The sequence below is a fragment of the Mesoplodon densirostris genome, chromosome 19 (genome assembly GCF_025265405.1).
Source record: "Mesoplodon densirostris isolate mMesDen1 chromosome 19, mMesDen1 primary haplotype, whole genome shotgun sequence".
Classification (NCBI taxonomy): Eukaryota; Metazoa; Chordata; class Mammalia; order Artiodactyla; family Ziphiidae; genus Mesoplodon; species Mesoplodon densirostris.
Genome location: NC_082679.1, coordinates 7,283,034 through 7,299,214, shown reverse-complemented (window position 1 = coordinate 7,299,214; position 16,181 = coordinate 7,283,034). Strand labels below are relative to the sequence as shown.

The window sequence follows — 16,181 nt, the reverse complement described above, 5'->3', positions numbered from 1 at the left end:
CCTCCCGTGAGGCTTTGGAGCTAGAACAACTGCAGGTGGTCGGGCACGGCGCCCCGACGCCTGCCGGGAGTTGTAGTTACCCCGGCCGTGTCACTCCGGTGTTGCCCACCCCGCCTGTCCTGGGAAGGGGCGGGGCGAACCTCAAGGGGCTGCGCTTTGCTTTGTGGACGTGGCGAGGGGCGCCCTTGGCCCGCCCAGCTCCCATCGGCCCCGCCCCATGAGGCCCTCAAGAGCGCTCATTGGTAGGAGGGCGGGGCCTCTGCTCTGCAGGAGGCGGGGCCTGGCTGGAGAGCAGCCAAATTGGGCATCTTTTTGGAGAACTCGGAGTGGAATTTAGAGAGAGAAGTGAAGCTGCCTGACCGGGTAAAGGGAGGCGGGGGCGGCTGCCCTGCCCAGCGAGGACGGTTCGGGTCCACTTGGGTGGAGGATTGGGGACCAAGCTGAAAGCGGTGCCCGGGGGCCTGCATGATTTCTTTCTGGCCACGACCTCGCCCTGAACTATGCTTGGGAATTGCGCCACGTCTCCCGCTTGAATCCTCCCCACTTGCGGCTCTGGGACTTCCTCAGAGGATTCGGTCCCCACGGCTGGCTTAACCTCAGAGAACCCCGCCTCCCTTCTCCCCTTCCTGTCCCTTCTTGAGCCCAAAACTTTGCAGCCAGCTACGAACTCTCTGTCCTGTCCTAGGCTCCCCCATCCCCATCCTCCTGTCCCTTCTCTGTCCTGTTCTCTGTGACCCCTGACTCCTAGCCTCCACCACTCCTCAGGGACTGATGATGTGGCGACCGTCACTTCTGCTGCTGCTGTTGCTGCTCAGGCGCGGAGCCCAGGGAAAGCCATCCCCTGACGCCGGTCCTCATGGCCAGGGGAGGGTGCACCACGCGGCCCCCCTGAGCGAGGCCCCTCATGATGACGCCCACGGGAACTTCCAATATGATCATGAGGCTTTTCTGGGACGGGAAGTGGCCAAGGAATTCGACCAACTCACCCCAGAGGAAAGCCAAGCCCGTCTGGGGTAGGAGAGAGATGGAGGGGGAGGAAGATTCAGGGTTGTAATTTTAAAGAGGGAGGTCAAGGGAGGCCTCGATGAGAGGGTAATGTATGAGACACGTGCGTGTATGGGGGAATAGCATTCCAGGCAGAGGGAACTGTGAGTGCAAAGGCCCTGAAGCAGGATCGGGCCTGATGTGCCTGATGTGTCTGAAGAACAGTAAGACCTATGTGACTGGAACCCAGTGAGCCGAGGGAGAGAGTAGAAGGTAGTGGCAGAGAGAACAAAGGGGTCAGGTTGTGCAGGGCCTTTGGGGCCACAGTGAAGTTTTATGCTTTTCTCTGAGTGAGATAAGGGCTATGGGATGGCTCTGAGCTGACTTAGGCTTTAACAGGATCCCTCTGGTCGCCATGCAGGGAACAGATTATAGCGAGCAAGAAGCAGGGAGCCCAGTGAGGAAGTGACTGCAGTCTTCCAGGTGGGAGAAGAGACTAGGGTCACCAGATTCAGGGTGGAGATAGCGGTGGTGGCCAGGTCTGCTGGCTGAGATATTGTGCATGGATGGGGTTGGGTGTAGGAAGGATGGGGGAGGAAAGGCAGTGATAGACTTACACATTTGACATAGCACTTACTACAACACCTGGTGCTGTTCAAAGTGTTTTACGAGACTTAAGTCGTTTAATCCCCACAAGCTGTGAGGTATTTTCTGTTATTTATCCCCATTTTACAGAGGGGGAAACTAAGGCACAGACAGGGTAAGTGACTTGCCCACGGTCACACAGCCAGCAAGAAGAGGTGGCAGGATTTGAACCTAAATGTCTGGCTCTAGAGCCCAAACTCTTAACCACAGCTGGAACCTCAGGGTAGCCGGACCCCTACTAAACAGAGCAGAGACAGCCTAGCGCTGGAGGAAGGGATCAGCGACCTGGGCAGGGCCATCTCAAATTCAATTCTGGGGACTGGTTTGCGGCGGCTTCGGGACGGTGACAGGAAGAAGGGCTCCATGTGGGCTCCGTTAGCGGTTGGGCGAGAACACAGACCAATGACGGGGCACTGCCAGGGGAGAGGGATGGGACCTGGGAGCCGAGAGGCGTGGCCCGAGAGAAGGGACATGAGGTGGGGGCCTAAAAGGGCTTGACATGTGACATGGAGGTGTACAGGATCAGGCTGGAGCACGGGGAGGAGTGGGTGGAAGCCGAGCCTGCAGTGTTGGGGCTGATGGTCATAGGGCAAAGCCTGATAACGGCTGGGAAAAACTCGAGAAAAGGGGCGAGTCGCAGCATACCTCGGGGCTGCAGGGATACGGGCCTGAAATTGACGCTCGCAGCCAGGGAGGGGGCCGAGCAGGGGCCGGGGCTAGGGGGGCTAGAGGTTCTGAAGACTGGCAGAGCCGGGGGAAGGGGGCGGGGCCTGAGACGGCGAGAGGTCCGGAGAGTCTGTAGCCGTGGCGATCGGAGTTCAGAGTGAGTCTTGGGACAGGGAATCTGCGGGAGAGGGGCACGATGTGACTCCCTGCCCCCTGCCCCCCTCCCCAGCTCGTTCAAGCTAGACATGGAGCACGTGCAGGCCAGAGTGGAGAGTGGAACCCTGGATTGTCATAGGTCCTTTCCCCAAGCGGGCGTGTCGTGGACCGCAGCGCCAGCCACAGGCCCGCTGCGTCTCGGAAAGGGCGTTATCGCCTCTGGGGGCGGACCCTGGATTGAGGGGGCGTGGTACCGGGATTGACAGGCGCCTCCCCCCAATTTGCTGGCGACTCAGGGACATTTTCAGCCCTATGTGGGGGTGTGTCTCGAGTTGCTGGAAGAAGGCGGGACCCGGGGGTGGGCGGGGCCCGAGACTGACGTGTGCCCCGCCCCGGCTCTCAGGCGCATCGTGGACCGCATGGACCGCGCCGGGGACGGAGACGGCTGGGTGTCGCTGGCAGAGCTCCGCGCGTGGATCGCACACACGCAGAAGCGGCACATACGGGACTCGGTGAGCGCGGCCTGGAACACGTACGACACAGACCGCGACGGGCGTGTGGGTTGGGAGGAGCTGCGCAACGCCACCTACGGCCACTACGAGCCGGGTACGCGACCCGACCCCTGCTCCCCGCACACCCACCATGACCCGGACCTTTTTCACACCTTCATCCTGAGAACTTTAAGCCCGTTAACCAGATCCCTGACCTTTGACCTCCGACCCGTGACCAGGGTCTACCCACTTCTAGAACCCCATCACCCTGAAACTCCCAACCCTTTATCTCTGGTTTCTCATTCTGACATCCACTGGGGAACTTCAGATCCTTGACCGGGGACATCTACTTCCCAAGGCCTATCTGCCTGACCTTTGATCTCTGACCTCTCATCCTGAGAACCCCAAGCCATTTATTCTTCCTCTGCCTCTGGATTCCCTCCTCTCCATCCCCATGCCCCAGTCCTCGGCCCCCTACGGCTCTTATCCACTCCCTCCTGGACCCTCAACCCAGCATCCCCCTCCAGCCTGTCCCTCACATACACCCAGAGGGATCTTTCCACACTCAGAGCTGACCTTGACCTTCCCCTGCTCACAGCCCTCCATGGCTCCCCAGGGTCCCCAGGAGAGAGTCTTACCTCCTCAGCCCCGTCTCACCCAACCATCCACCATCGTTTTTCTGCATTTTCTGCCCCAGCTAAATGGATCTTCTGCAGTTTCCCTGAACTCACCGTGCTCTTCAAACCTCTACACTCTGCACATACTGTTCCCTTTGTTGAAAATGTCCTTCCCCTCCTCTGTGTCCAGCAAGCTGAGTCGGTATACTGCACCAGAGCATGACTTCGGGGCCCAGTGGGCCAGTATCAACTCAAAGTCCATCCTTCCTGGCTGCATGACCTTGGGCAAGTTATTTCCTCTCTCTGACAGTCAGCTTTCTCCTTCATAAAGTAAGAATAAATGAAAAAACTGGGAATTCCCTGGAGGTCCAGTAGTTAGGGCTTCATGCTTTCACTGCCAACCGTGCGGGTTCAATTCCTGGTCGGGGAACTAAGATCCCACAAGCCTCTCAGTGCGGCCCCAAAAGAACCCAACAACAACAACTACTACAAAATAACTCATTTTGCTTGCTTTTTGTGAGAATTCATTGCAATTTTGTAGATAAAGAGCTTAACACATAATGAGCTCTCACTACAAGGTAGCTACTATTAATTATTATTAATTCGGTGGAGGTCTCCCTTCCCTGACTCCCCAGTTAGATCCCTTTGTCTTTTTTTTTTAAGTTTTGGCCACACCCTGCTTCATGTGGAACCTCAGTTCCCAGACCAGGGATTGAACCCGAGTCCCCTGCATTGGAAGGTGGAGTCTTAACCACTGGACCACCAGGGAAGTCCCAGATCCCTTTGTCTTAAAGCACATCCCACCAAGATCCCTCCTTCCCCAGGTGAAGAATTTCACGACGTGGAGGACGCAGAGACCTACAAGAAGATGCTGACTCGGGACGAGCGGCGTTTCCGGGCGGCTGACCAGGACGGGGACTCGATGGCCACCCGAGAAGAGCTGACGGCCTTCCTGCACCCTGAGGAGTTCCCTCACATGCGGGACATCGTGATTGCTGTGAGCGGGGGCCTGCGGAGCGCTGCTTCCCACCTCCCTCCCGGGACCCAGGCTCCTGATATCAGGACTAGCCTCCCAAAACTTACCTTCGGGGCTCCAGCGCCCACCCTCCAATCCCCCAGTATCTAATCTCTCCTGATCTGGCCTCCCCCTTTCTGTGCTCACCTTTGGGGTCCAGGCACCCAGCCTGCCTTCAGAAAACCACATCGCCCAGCAGTGCCTTAGATAGCCCCCATCCTGGCTGAACCCCAGGAAAATCCCAACCCCAGACATGGAGTGTCCACTCTGAGGCCATTCCTGCTGGCCTCCCATCTTCTATTACTTTATATATATATATATACATATTTTTTTTTTTTGCCAACTCTGTCTTTATTTTAGAGTGGCAGGATTTTTTTTCTCTTCTCTCTTTTCTTTTTTTTCCATTAGACTTTAATTTCTGGAGCCATTTTAAGTTCACAGCAAAATTGAAAGGAAAGTCCAGAGATTTCTCCTGTACCCCCTGCCCATGCCAGGTGTAGTTAACTTCTTCCACCCAGTGGGGTTTCAGCACCTATAAGACAGCTCAGCGGACATGGCTCAGAATATTATCTATAGCCCTTGAAGAGGAACTAAAGGGTCCTTGGCTATGCTTAATGACTAAACTAATAATATTTTGTCCTGTTTGACTGTTTTCCTTTGTTTCTGCATTTTCTCAGCCCTGATGCCTCTTTTTCCCCAGGAAACCCTGGAGGATCTGGACAAGAACAAAGACGGCTATGTGCAAGTGGACGAGTACATCGGTGAGTGGGACTGATTCCCTCCCCAAGGAGGCCTGTCCTCTCCCGAGCATGGGTGGCAGCTGATATATATCAGCCATTAGAGTGAAGGCTCTCTGAAGTGGGTCAGGGTTGCTGCCTGGGTCCATCCATCCACCCAACATTTACTGAGTATCCACTGTGGGCCAGCCCTAAGGAACACTTACTGAGCACATATATTTGCTGGGCCCAGCAAATCTTTATCAAACACCTATTGTGTGCCAGGCTCAGGAAACATTTATGGAGTCCCTTCTGTTTGCCAGACCGCAAAAGCATTTATCAAGCACCTACTGTGTGCCAGGCCAGGAAACATTTATCAAGCACCTATTGCATGTTGGTGGTCGAGGAAAGAGCAGAGAATATCACAGAGCAGGTCCGTTCCTGGGAAAGTGTGGAGTTCCTACAAAATCAGGGCTCAGGGGCTATGTCTGGTTGGGATAGGATGTCAGGGAAATTGTCTGGAGCCTGCATTTACACAGCAAATGCTGCATCTCCTGTTATTCAGGATGTTGGGGAGCCATCAAGACACCCCCCAATTCCCCACTGGTTCTGCCTCTGTCCCTGTCCTCAGGGGTACAAAGAATTTGGTTGAAGGGAAGGCTATTAAACGTGGAAGTCTTTAAAGTTTGAAAACATTGCTTTATAGAATGCTTTTATGGAACAAACCCATAGGCAAGACATTTTAATTTAAGCATCATTTATTTTTTTTCTGTCTTCGAGGAAAATAGAAGTCTCTCTCTCTCTTTTTGGTCAGAAAGAACTCCAGGGACTTCCCTGGCAGTCCAGTGGTTAGGACTCGGCGCTTTCACTGCCATGGCCACAGGTTCAGTTCCTGGTCGGGGAACTAAGATCTCGCAAGACACACAGCATGGCAAAAAAAAAAAAAAAGACTTAAGACCATTAAAAAAAAAAAAAAACACGAAGCCTGAAGGCTAAGTGGGTAATTGTGTGCCTGAAACCTGTTCCGTCTTTGAAGACATCCCTCCCTGTGACAGCTCCCTGGCCTGGCCCCGGAGCAGAGGAAGGCATTCTGTCCTAATTATAGTGGCTTTGTGTCTGGTATAAAAAGACTTGTCCAAAAAAAAAGGATGTTCATTTTGGGCTTCCCTGGTGGCGCAGTGGTTGAGAGTCCGCCTGCCGATGCAGGGGACATGGGTTCGTGCCCTGGTCCGGGAAGATCCCACATGCCGCGGAGCGGCTGGGCCCGTGAGCCATGGCCGCTGAGCCTGCGTGTCCGGAGCCTGTGCTCTGCAACGGGAGGGGCCACACCAGTGAGAGGCCCGCGTACCGCAAAAAAAAAACAACCTTGTCAGGTTGTAATGTCTTCCAAATGTATATGTGGGCCCTTGGGGTGAAGAGCTTTTCAAACATTTACAAATGATTGCAGCAAATGAGAGGCTCCTAGAATCTCTAGGGATGTTCTGGGTGTGGTGAGCTGTTCAAAGTGTAGCTTTAGAGGATCTCCTATAAAAATCTTCACTCATTGCTCCTTCGTATGGGTGCCTACTATGTGCCAGGCACTGCACCACACAGTGCACACTCTGTTTCATGCGTGTATCAATCAAACGGATGGATGATTCAATCAATCAAATGACCAATCAATGAAGTCAATTTCACGTGCAGCATAGTGATCACCTTCAAGTCGGGTTTGTTATCAATTCCATTTAACAGAAGAGGAAACTGAGGTGAAGGAAAGTGAAGTGGGTGGTCCGAGGTTCCGGGGTCCAGGAGTGTCAGAGCCAGGCTGGGAGGCCCCAGGAACTGCCCCTGATGTCGCCCTCTCTCACCCCCAACCCCAGCGGATCTGTACTCGGCAGAGCCCGGGGAGGAGGAGCCAGCCTGGGTGCAGACGGAGCGGGAACAGTTCCGGGACTTCCGAGATCTGAACAAAGATGGGCATCTGGATGGGAGTGAGGTGGGCCACTGGGTGCTGCCCCCTGCCCAGGACCAGCCGCTGGTGGAGGCCAACCACTTGCTGCACGAGAGTGACATGGACAAGGTGCAGGGGCGCAGGGGGATGATGCTGGGCCAGTGGGCAGAAATGACCAAAACGTGGGCCTGGGGCTTTGGGGTCCCTGTTTGGCTGGAGAAAGAAAGAGGGACAAAGAGATCGAGGTGGGGAGGGAGAAAAGCAGGAACAGGGACCCAGGGAGAAGGCGACAGGGACCCAGAGAGAGGGGGACGGAAACCAGAGAGAGGGGAACAGAGACCATGGGAGCCATACTTGGCTCCAGGGAGGAGTCTCCCAGGCAGGGCACCGTGGCATCCTGCTGACCTCTGACCCTCCCCCCCAAGGACGGGCGTCTGAGCAAGGCTGAGATCCTGGGCAACTGGAACATGTTCGTGGGCAGCCAGGCCACCAACTACGGGGAGGACCTGACGCGTCACCACGATGAGCTCTGAGCCCCAGCGTGCCCACTGCAGTCTTGTCGCCCCATGGGCTGACCCGCAGAGGGGCCCCAGTGGCCAGGGCCCCCTGTCCGGCCCTGCAGGATGCGGACACGGCCTCCGGTGTCCCCCTGCCCCTGGGCTCTCACGGACCCACCGGGTCAACTTCTCTCCCTGAGACATTGCAGCCCCTCCCAGATCCCCCCAGGGGCTCACAGACCCAAAGTGAGGGACCACCCACTTCTCACTGGCAGAGTCTCCCCTCCCAGACCAAGGCCCCCTACGCCAAGCTCAGCCTCTTAGAGCCTCCACTAACCCCCAGCTCCGAATCTGAGCCTCACACCACAGAGACGAGAAACACTCCCCCAGGTGCCCTGAACTCACCCCCAGCACCTGCCCAAAGGATGCCTCCTCTCTGCGAGGGAAGCAATAAAATCTGGTGCTGGGGCCCCATCTGTGTGTCTCTCTGAGGGGGTAACAGGGGCCTTGGGGGCTATGGCTGGGAGAGGAATGTGCTGGGAGTTGGGGGGCTGTGGGTTGAAGGAGGGGACAAGGCATTTGAAGAGGGAGCTCTGGGGTTGAGCAGGGTTTGAGGTCGTCCCTGGAAACAAAAAATAAAACTAGAAGGCCGAAGACCTAAATAGACATTTCTCCAAAGAAGACATCCAGTGGCCAACGGGCACATGAAAAGATGCTCAGCATCACTAATTATTGGAGAAATGCAAATCAAAACCACAATGAGGTACCACCTCACACTACCAGTCAGAATGGCCATCATTAAAAAGTCCACAAATACTAAATGCTGGAGAGGATGTGGAGAGAAGGGAACCTTCCTACACAGCTGGTGGGAATGTAAGTTGGTGCAGCCAATGGAAAACAGTATGGAGGTTCCTCAAAAAACTAAAAATAGAGCTACCATATGATCCAGCAATCCCACTCCTGGGCATATAACCGGAGAAAACTAATTCGAAAAGATACATGCACCCCAATGTTCATTACAGCACTATTTACAATAGCCAAGACATGGAAACAACCTAAATGTCCATCGACAGATGAATGGATAAAGATGTGGTACATATATACAATGAAATACTACCCAGTCATAAAAAAGAATGAAATAATGCCATTTGCAGCAACATGGATGGGCTCAGAGATTATCATACTAAGTGATCTAAGCCAAAGACAAATATTATATTATCTCACTTATATGTGAAATCTAAAAAATGATACAAATGAACTTATTTACAAAACAGAAACAGACCCACAGACACAGAAAAGAAACTTATGGTTACCAAAAGGGAAAGTGGGGGGAGGGATAAATTAGGAGTTTGGAATTAGCAGATACACAGTACTATATATAAAATAGGTAAACAACAAGGACCTACTGTATAGCACAGGGAACTATAGTCAATATCTTTTTTTTTTTTTTTTTTTTTTTTGTGGTATGTGGGCCTCTCACTGTTGTGGCCTCTCCCGTTGCGGAGCACAGCCTCCAGACGCGCAGGCTTAGCGGCCATGGCTCATGGGCCCAGCTGCTCCGCGGCATGTGGGACCTTCCCAGACCGGGATACGAACCTGTGTCCCCTGCATCGGCAGGCGGACTCTCAACCACTGCGCCACCAGGAAAGCCCTATAGTCAATATCTTATAATGACCTATAATGGAAAAGAATCTGAAAAAGAATATATATATAGCTGAATCACTTTGCTGTACACTGGAAACTAACACAACATTGTAAGCCAACTATACTTCCAAAAAAAAAAAAAAAAAAAAGGAGTGAACCCTACTATGTCTAGACACTTTAGCTAATAATGATGTATCAATACTGATTTACCAGTTATAACAAAGTGCCACACTAGTGCAAGATGTTAAAAGTAGGGAAAACTGGGAACTCTCTACTTTCCACGCATTTTGCAATCTGGAAGAACTTTTGTATTCTATTACAAGTTAATCACTAAAGGGATTTTGCCTATAAGCTTAAATCATACATAATGACCCATCTCGGGGAACCCTGCCTCCCAGGTAATGAGCATTAAGCTAAAATACCTTTGTTTAGCTCAAGGGAAATCTCCTGACCAGGCCCACCTGTGAATGGCTGAGGGAAGGAAGAAATTAACACCTCCGGAGTCTGACCCAGAACCAGGACTTTCTCTCTCCCCTTTTAGTATAAAAGGAGCCTGAACTCTAACTCGGGGAGGATGGTTCTTTGAGATGCTAGTCCACCATCTTCTCAGTATGCTGGCTTTGTGAATGAAGTCACTATTCTTTGCCCCAACGACTCATCTCTGGATTTATTGGCCCGATGTGGGGCAAGTAGTACCAATTTTTTTTTTTTTTTTTTTTTTTTTTTTTGTGGTACGCGGGCCTCTCACTGCTGCGGCCTCTCCCGTTGCAGAGCACAGGCTCCAGACGCGCAGGCTCAGCGGCCATGGCTCACGGGCCCAGCTGCTCTGTGGCATGTGGGATCTTCCCGGACTGGGGCACGAACCCATGTCCCCTGCATCGGCAGGCGGACTCTCAAGCACTGCGCCACCAGGGAAGCCCGTAGTACCAATTTTTGCAAAGCCGGCCAGGAGCCTTGCTGCTCACGGCCAACCAGCCCTGGCTGGGGAATTTTCAGGTAAGGCCCTAGCAGCTGCCGGGACCACTTGTCCTGAGGATCTTCCCTTCACAATTCCCCAAAGCGGCACCAGCTGACCCATCGCTTGGCAGTGGGAGCAAGAAATTGACCTGTGGGAGCTGACAGGCTCCATACAGCAGGGTAAGTAGTTCTGGTGTGTACAGCCGGAAACTTTTTCCTCCACTTGGGACTTTTTCCTCCGGAATAAGCCAGTTTCTTTTGTATTTGAGTGGGGGTACCCTGTTGGAGAGAGGCAATAACCGCTGGACTTTTCCCCGATTTGTGAACGGGATTGTTTGTTTCTTTGGATGCTGGCGTTTGTGTGTACTGTTTGCGTTTTGTTTGTCTTGTATTTCTGTCTTTAAAAATTGGGGAATGGGGCTTCCCTGGTGGCGCAGTGGTTGAGAGTCCGCCTGCCGATGCAGGGGACACGGGTTCGTGACCCGGTCCAGGAAGATCCCACATGCCGCGGAGCGGCTGGGCCCGTGAGCCATGGCCGCTGAGCCTGCGCGTCCGGAGCCTGTGCTCTGCAACGGGAGAGGCCACAGCAGTGAGAGGCCCGCGTACCGCAAAAAAAAAAAAAAAAAAAAAAAAAAAACGGGGAATGTTTCTACTATCCCTAAAGAAAGTCCTCTGGGGTGTATTTTGGGTAGGTGATCTGATTACAGCTATTAATCCATGACTGAGAGGTAACATGGTAACAGTGTGTGGCCACAGTACCTGTTAAGATCTCCACAAGAGGGCTAGGGAGGGTTATCTTGGGACCCTGTGCCCCATGTAACGTCACCCTTGCTGTGGTGTTAATTCCGTTGCCTGCAGTCTCCTGTGTTGTTGGTCTGGATCCAACAGCTCTCCAAGGAGTCGCATTGCATGAGGGTTGAGTTGATGGCTCTTGTGATATGTAAAATCCCATGACCAAACTTGAGGGTTTATTTAGGTTTTTGTTTGTTGTTAGGGGTTTTTCATTTCATTTTGTTTTGGTACCATTTTTTCATTTACAGATTGATGTCAAATGAAGGAAAGGAACACACACACACACACACCCCTGTCTGTTCTTGTCCCAAAGTGGGACACTCCCAGGGAGAGGAGAAAGCTTACACTTGGTTCCTAAAATCACTGAGAGGCCCATCCCAGAATTCAGCCTGGTTGGTGGATGCCAAGGCCAATAGGCATCCTTTTAATGGTTAGAGATGCTTCATCGCTATTTATGGTTTTATGGTTGCCTTTGAATGGCTCTGTAGTTATGCTGTGGAGAAACAGGGAAGAATGATGAAATCCTCCAGGTGCAAGCGTTTGTGCTACTACAGCAGGGTGGGAAAAGTCAGACAGTTGTCCCTTTATGGTAATAAAAACCCAAGGGGACAGCTGTCGTACAGGAAGAAAATTAGTGAGGGGGACTCAACACAAAGGAACCTGCCCTACCGAAGATCAGCAAATAGACTTTACTCAAGTGCCTCAGGCTGCAGGAAATTTCAGATACCTGCTGGTGTTTGTGGATACTTTCAGAATGGGTGGAAGCATATCCCACCTGGACAGAAAAAGCCTCTGAAGTGGTGAAAGCTCTCCTTAAGGATATTATTCCCCGATTTAGATTGTCTTACACCCTTCAAAGTGACAATGGACCTGCTTTTGTCTCCAGTATAACCAAACAGGTGTCTAAAGCCCTGCAAATTAATTGGAAAGTACATTCTTCCTGGAGACCACAATCAACAAGAAAAAACCGAGAAAATGAATCATACATTAAAAAGGAGCATTGCTAAAATATGTCAAGAGACTAATTTAACTTGGGATAAGACCTTGACAGTAACTGTTTTGTTTTATCCAGAGTTTATAATTGTTATCTGTGGGAGGGTTGGAATTTTAATCCAAGTGTGACTCAAAGCTTTTAATTATAAATATGATGACATACTGCCCCCTAGTGGCGGACGGTGGAGAATTGGTTTAGGAAGGAGGAGGGCAAATGTGTCGCTCTCTAAGGGCTGCATGTTTGAAAACATTCTTTTTTAATCAAAATAATACACATAGCAACAAATTATTTTTATGGAAAAACTTATGATAAATAGCTGCTCAGCACCTGGTCACTCTTAGTGTCTCTCCCCAGGTTTTTCTTTTTGTAATCTTTTGCACATTTAAAATTTTGGCAATATACTCGTAGGATACAAAATTCTAAATACATATGATGATACTGAAACCAAAGCCTTCCTTCCACTAAGGTCGCGTCTTCTGGCAGCCAGTGTTTTTCTCAGGGAGAATTTACACAGAATTAAGCAAAAAAAGCACAACTTGTTTTACTTTATTTATTTATTTGTTTGTTTGTTTGTTTTTGCGGTACGCGGGCCTCTCACTGTTGCGGCCTCTCCCACTGTGGAGCGCAGGCTCCGGACGCGCAGGCCCAGCGGCCACGGCCCACGGGATCCTCCCGGACCGGGGCACGAACCCGTGTCCCCTGCATCGGCAGGCAGGCTCTCAACCACTGCGCCACCAAGGAAGCCCCTTGTTTTACTTTCAATGGAAATGATAGCAGATAAATACCTTTCTTGTTTCTCTTAATGCTTTTTTTTTTTTTTTTTTTTTTGAGCCGGAATCCTCCAATTTTAAATTTTAAAAATTATTTATGGGCTTCCGCAGTGGCGCAGTGGTTAAGAATCCGCCTGCCAATGCAGGGGACATGGGTTCGAGCCCTGGTCTGGGAAGATCCCACATGCCGCGGAGCAACTAAGCCCGTGCGCCACAACTACTGAGCCTGCGCTCTAGAGCCTGTGAGCCACAACTACTGAGCCTGCATGCCACAACTACTGAAGCCCGTGCGCCTACATCCCGTGCTCTGCAACAAGAGAAGCCACGGCAATGAGAAGCCCACACACTGTAGTGAAGAGTAGCCCCCGCTTGCCTCAACTAGAGAAAGCCCACACGCAGCAATGAAGACCCATGGCAGCCAAAAAAAAAAAGAAAAAAAAAGAATAAATGAAATAAATAAATTAAAAATTATTTATTTTTTCATTAAGGTAATTAAGAATACATTTTGAAGACTATTTCAGTTCAGTCCACAAAGAATGTCTTAATTTCCTTTCTCTCCCCCCTTCCCCCTGCTTTCTCTCTCTCTCTCTCTCTCTTTCTCTCAGTCTTACAGCTGAGTGGTATTCACCTGGATAGATTATTTAATCAGTTCTCTACTGAACAACATTTGTTTCTAGTCTTTTCTCTTCCAAAGGATGCTGCACAGAGGCACTAGCACATCCGTAATTTTCCATGAATTTAACTGCAGATAAATTCCTAGAAATGGAATTGATGCATTCGGTAGACACTGCCAAACTGCCAAGGACATCTCTTTGTTATTGCAGTGAATTTAAGGACATTTTTATGGGAGAATAACATATGAATAGAAAAGTGTACAACTCAAGTGTTCAGCAACATGAATTTTCAGACTGCATGCACACACTTGTAACTAGTACTCAGATGAAGAAAGAAAACACTATCCGCCCCCAGGAGGACCCAGACATCACCTCCCCAAGGATAACTAGTACCCCGATTTCAAAGGGCATACTTCCGCCTATTTATTTAGCGAAGTAGAAGCACGCTGTGTGCACTCATAGGTGTTGGGCAGAGTGGTCCTTTTCATTGCTGTATAGCACTCCACTGGGAATGGCCCACAGGTCATGCATTCTGCTGTTGATAAACTTGGGTCATTTCCAGTAAGTGGCTATGACAAACAGAGGTGCTGTTTGTCAGAGGTGAACATTCTAGTTTGTGTTTTGTTGAGCCTGTTTGTATGTGTGTTGGTTGCAGAGGTCAGAGTAAGATTGCCAGGTCATGCAGTCACCATTCTTTAGTTTTACTACATGTTGCCAAATCGTTTCCCCAGTTTCCATGCCTACCAGCGTAGTAAAGAAAATTCTAGTTTCTCCACGTGCTTACTGAGAACTTCGGGAACTTTGGAACTGTTTCTGCTTTTAGTTCTCTGGTGACCCCCGACACCTCCAGATCAGTGATGAAATCCACCGGCTTCTGAGAGCCAGCCTGGGAGAAGCAGTCGGGTGGGGTCTCTTGACGATGTCAGATCTTCTGATTTTTAAAACATTGAGTTATAACTCGTCTACTAGAAAATTATTAACCCTTTGAAGTGTACGATTCAGTGATCTTTAAATTTACAAGGTTGTGTATCCATCACCATCATCTGATCCCGGAACATTTTCATCACCCCAACAACAAACCAGGACTGCCTTTCTTTTTTCTTTTCTTTCTTTCTTTCTTTTCTTTCTTTCCTTCCTTCCTTTCTTCCTTTCTTCCTTCCTTCCTTTTCTTCTGTCCTTCCTTTCTCTCTCTTTCTCTCTTTCTCTCTTTCTTTCTTTACCTGGCTGCACCATGTGGCATGTGGAATGTTAGTTCCCTGACCAGGGATCAAACCCGTGCCCCCTGTAGTGGAAGTGTGGAGTCCAGGGAAGTGCAGAGTCTTAACCACTGGCCCGCCAGGGAAGTCCCAAACCAGGACTTTTTGTGTGTGTGTGTGTGGTATGTGGGCCTCTCACTGCTGTGGCCTCTCCCGTTGCGGAGCACAGGCTCTGGACGCGCAGGCTCAGCGGCCATGGCTCACGGGCCCAGCCGCTCCGTGGCATGTGGGATCTTCCTGGACCGGGGCACGAAGCCGTGTCCCCTGCATCGGCGGGTGGACTCTCAACGCTGCCAGGGAAGCCCTGCATTTTAAAATTTTAGTTCATATAAAGTCCACTCTCTTTGGTGAATTTTGACAAATCATATTCATACAACCAACACCACAGTTAAGATTAGAACAGATCCATCCCCCCTCCTCAAACTCTTGTTAACCCTCCTTGTAGTCAATCCCTCCCCCACCCCTGGACACCAAGGATTTGCTCCCTGTCTATATAGTTTTCGCTTTCCAGAAAAGTCTCCCCAATTTAAAAATCTCAACAAGTAATTACAGTTGTCCTAAAGTACTGTTTGTGGCTGGTTGAGGCTGGAGCCACCAGTGGACACACACCACCCAAGGTAAGTCCCTCCACGCCCATTTCTTGCTCTGAACTTAATCTATTTTTAAATATTTATTTATTTATTTTTGGCTGCGCTGGGTCTTCGTTGCTGCGTGCGGGCTTTCTCTAGTTGCAGAGAGCGGGGGCTACTCTTCGTTGCGGTGCGCGGGCTTCTCATTGCAGTGGCTTCTCTTGTTGAGTAGCACGGGTTCTAGGCATGCGGGCTTTAGTAGTTGTGGTGCACAGGCTTAGTTGCTCCGCGGCATGTGGGATCTTCCCGGACCAGGGCTTGAACCCATGTCCCCTGCATTGGCAGGGGGATTGTTAACCACTGCGCCACCAGGGAAGCCCCTTTGCTCTGAACTCTAGACCAGTGTCTAAGGAACCTCTGCTGAGAAAACACAAAATTTGTCTCCACTTCCCGTCCCCCCTTCTCCTGTCACAGCTTCAGCTGTGGTCTGACTCTTGCTTCCTCTCCTTATTACCTTTGAAATCTTAAAGGAAACCTATGGCTTAGACTGAGGACCTTGACTCACACCGCACCCCTCCCCGCAAAGAGTGTCTCAAAGGGCCTGTGAACTAAAGAGTGGGATTTAGGCTTCTTGTGGAAATCCAGAATTTCCAATCTTGCACCTTTAAATCTTTATTTGGGGTGGGGAGTGGTCTGTACCACACATAAACAGGATCCTTGGGTGGGTGGAGGGACTGAGAGAAAAGACTCGGGGTGGTTGAGAGCTCTTAAGAAAGAGGACGGGGGGCTTCCCTGGTGGCGCAGTGGTTGGGAGTCTGCCTGCCGATGCAGGGGACACGGCTGGGCCCATGAGCCATGGCCACTGAGC

At 50.9% G+C, this 16,181-nt stretch overlaps 1 protein-coding gene across 1 annotated transcript; it reads left to right on the top strand.

Annotated features, from left to right (window-relative positions):
- The first annotated feature begins 256 nt into the window (after positions 1-256).
- On the top strand, positions 257-8,191 carry RCN3 (reticulocalbin 3). Its single transcript, XM_060084245.1, has 7 exons — positions 257-363; positions 766-1,013; positions 2,855-3,057; positions 4,384-4,556; positions 5,275-5,335; positions 7,150-7,349; positions 7,646-8,191. Exons 2-7 carry the CDS (start codon positions 772-774, stop codon positions 7,751-7,753), a joined length of 987 nt encoding a protein of 328 aa, XP_059940228.1. The 5' UTR covers positions 257-363; positions 766-771; the 3' UTR covers positions 7,754-8,191.
- Positions 8,192-16,181: the final 7,990 nt, after the last annotated feature.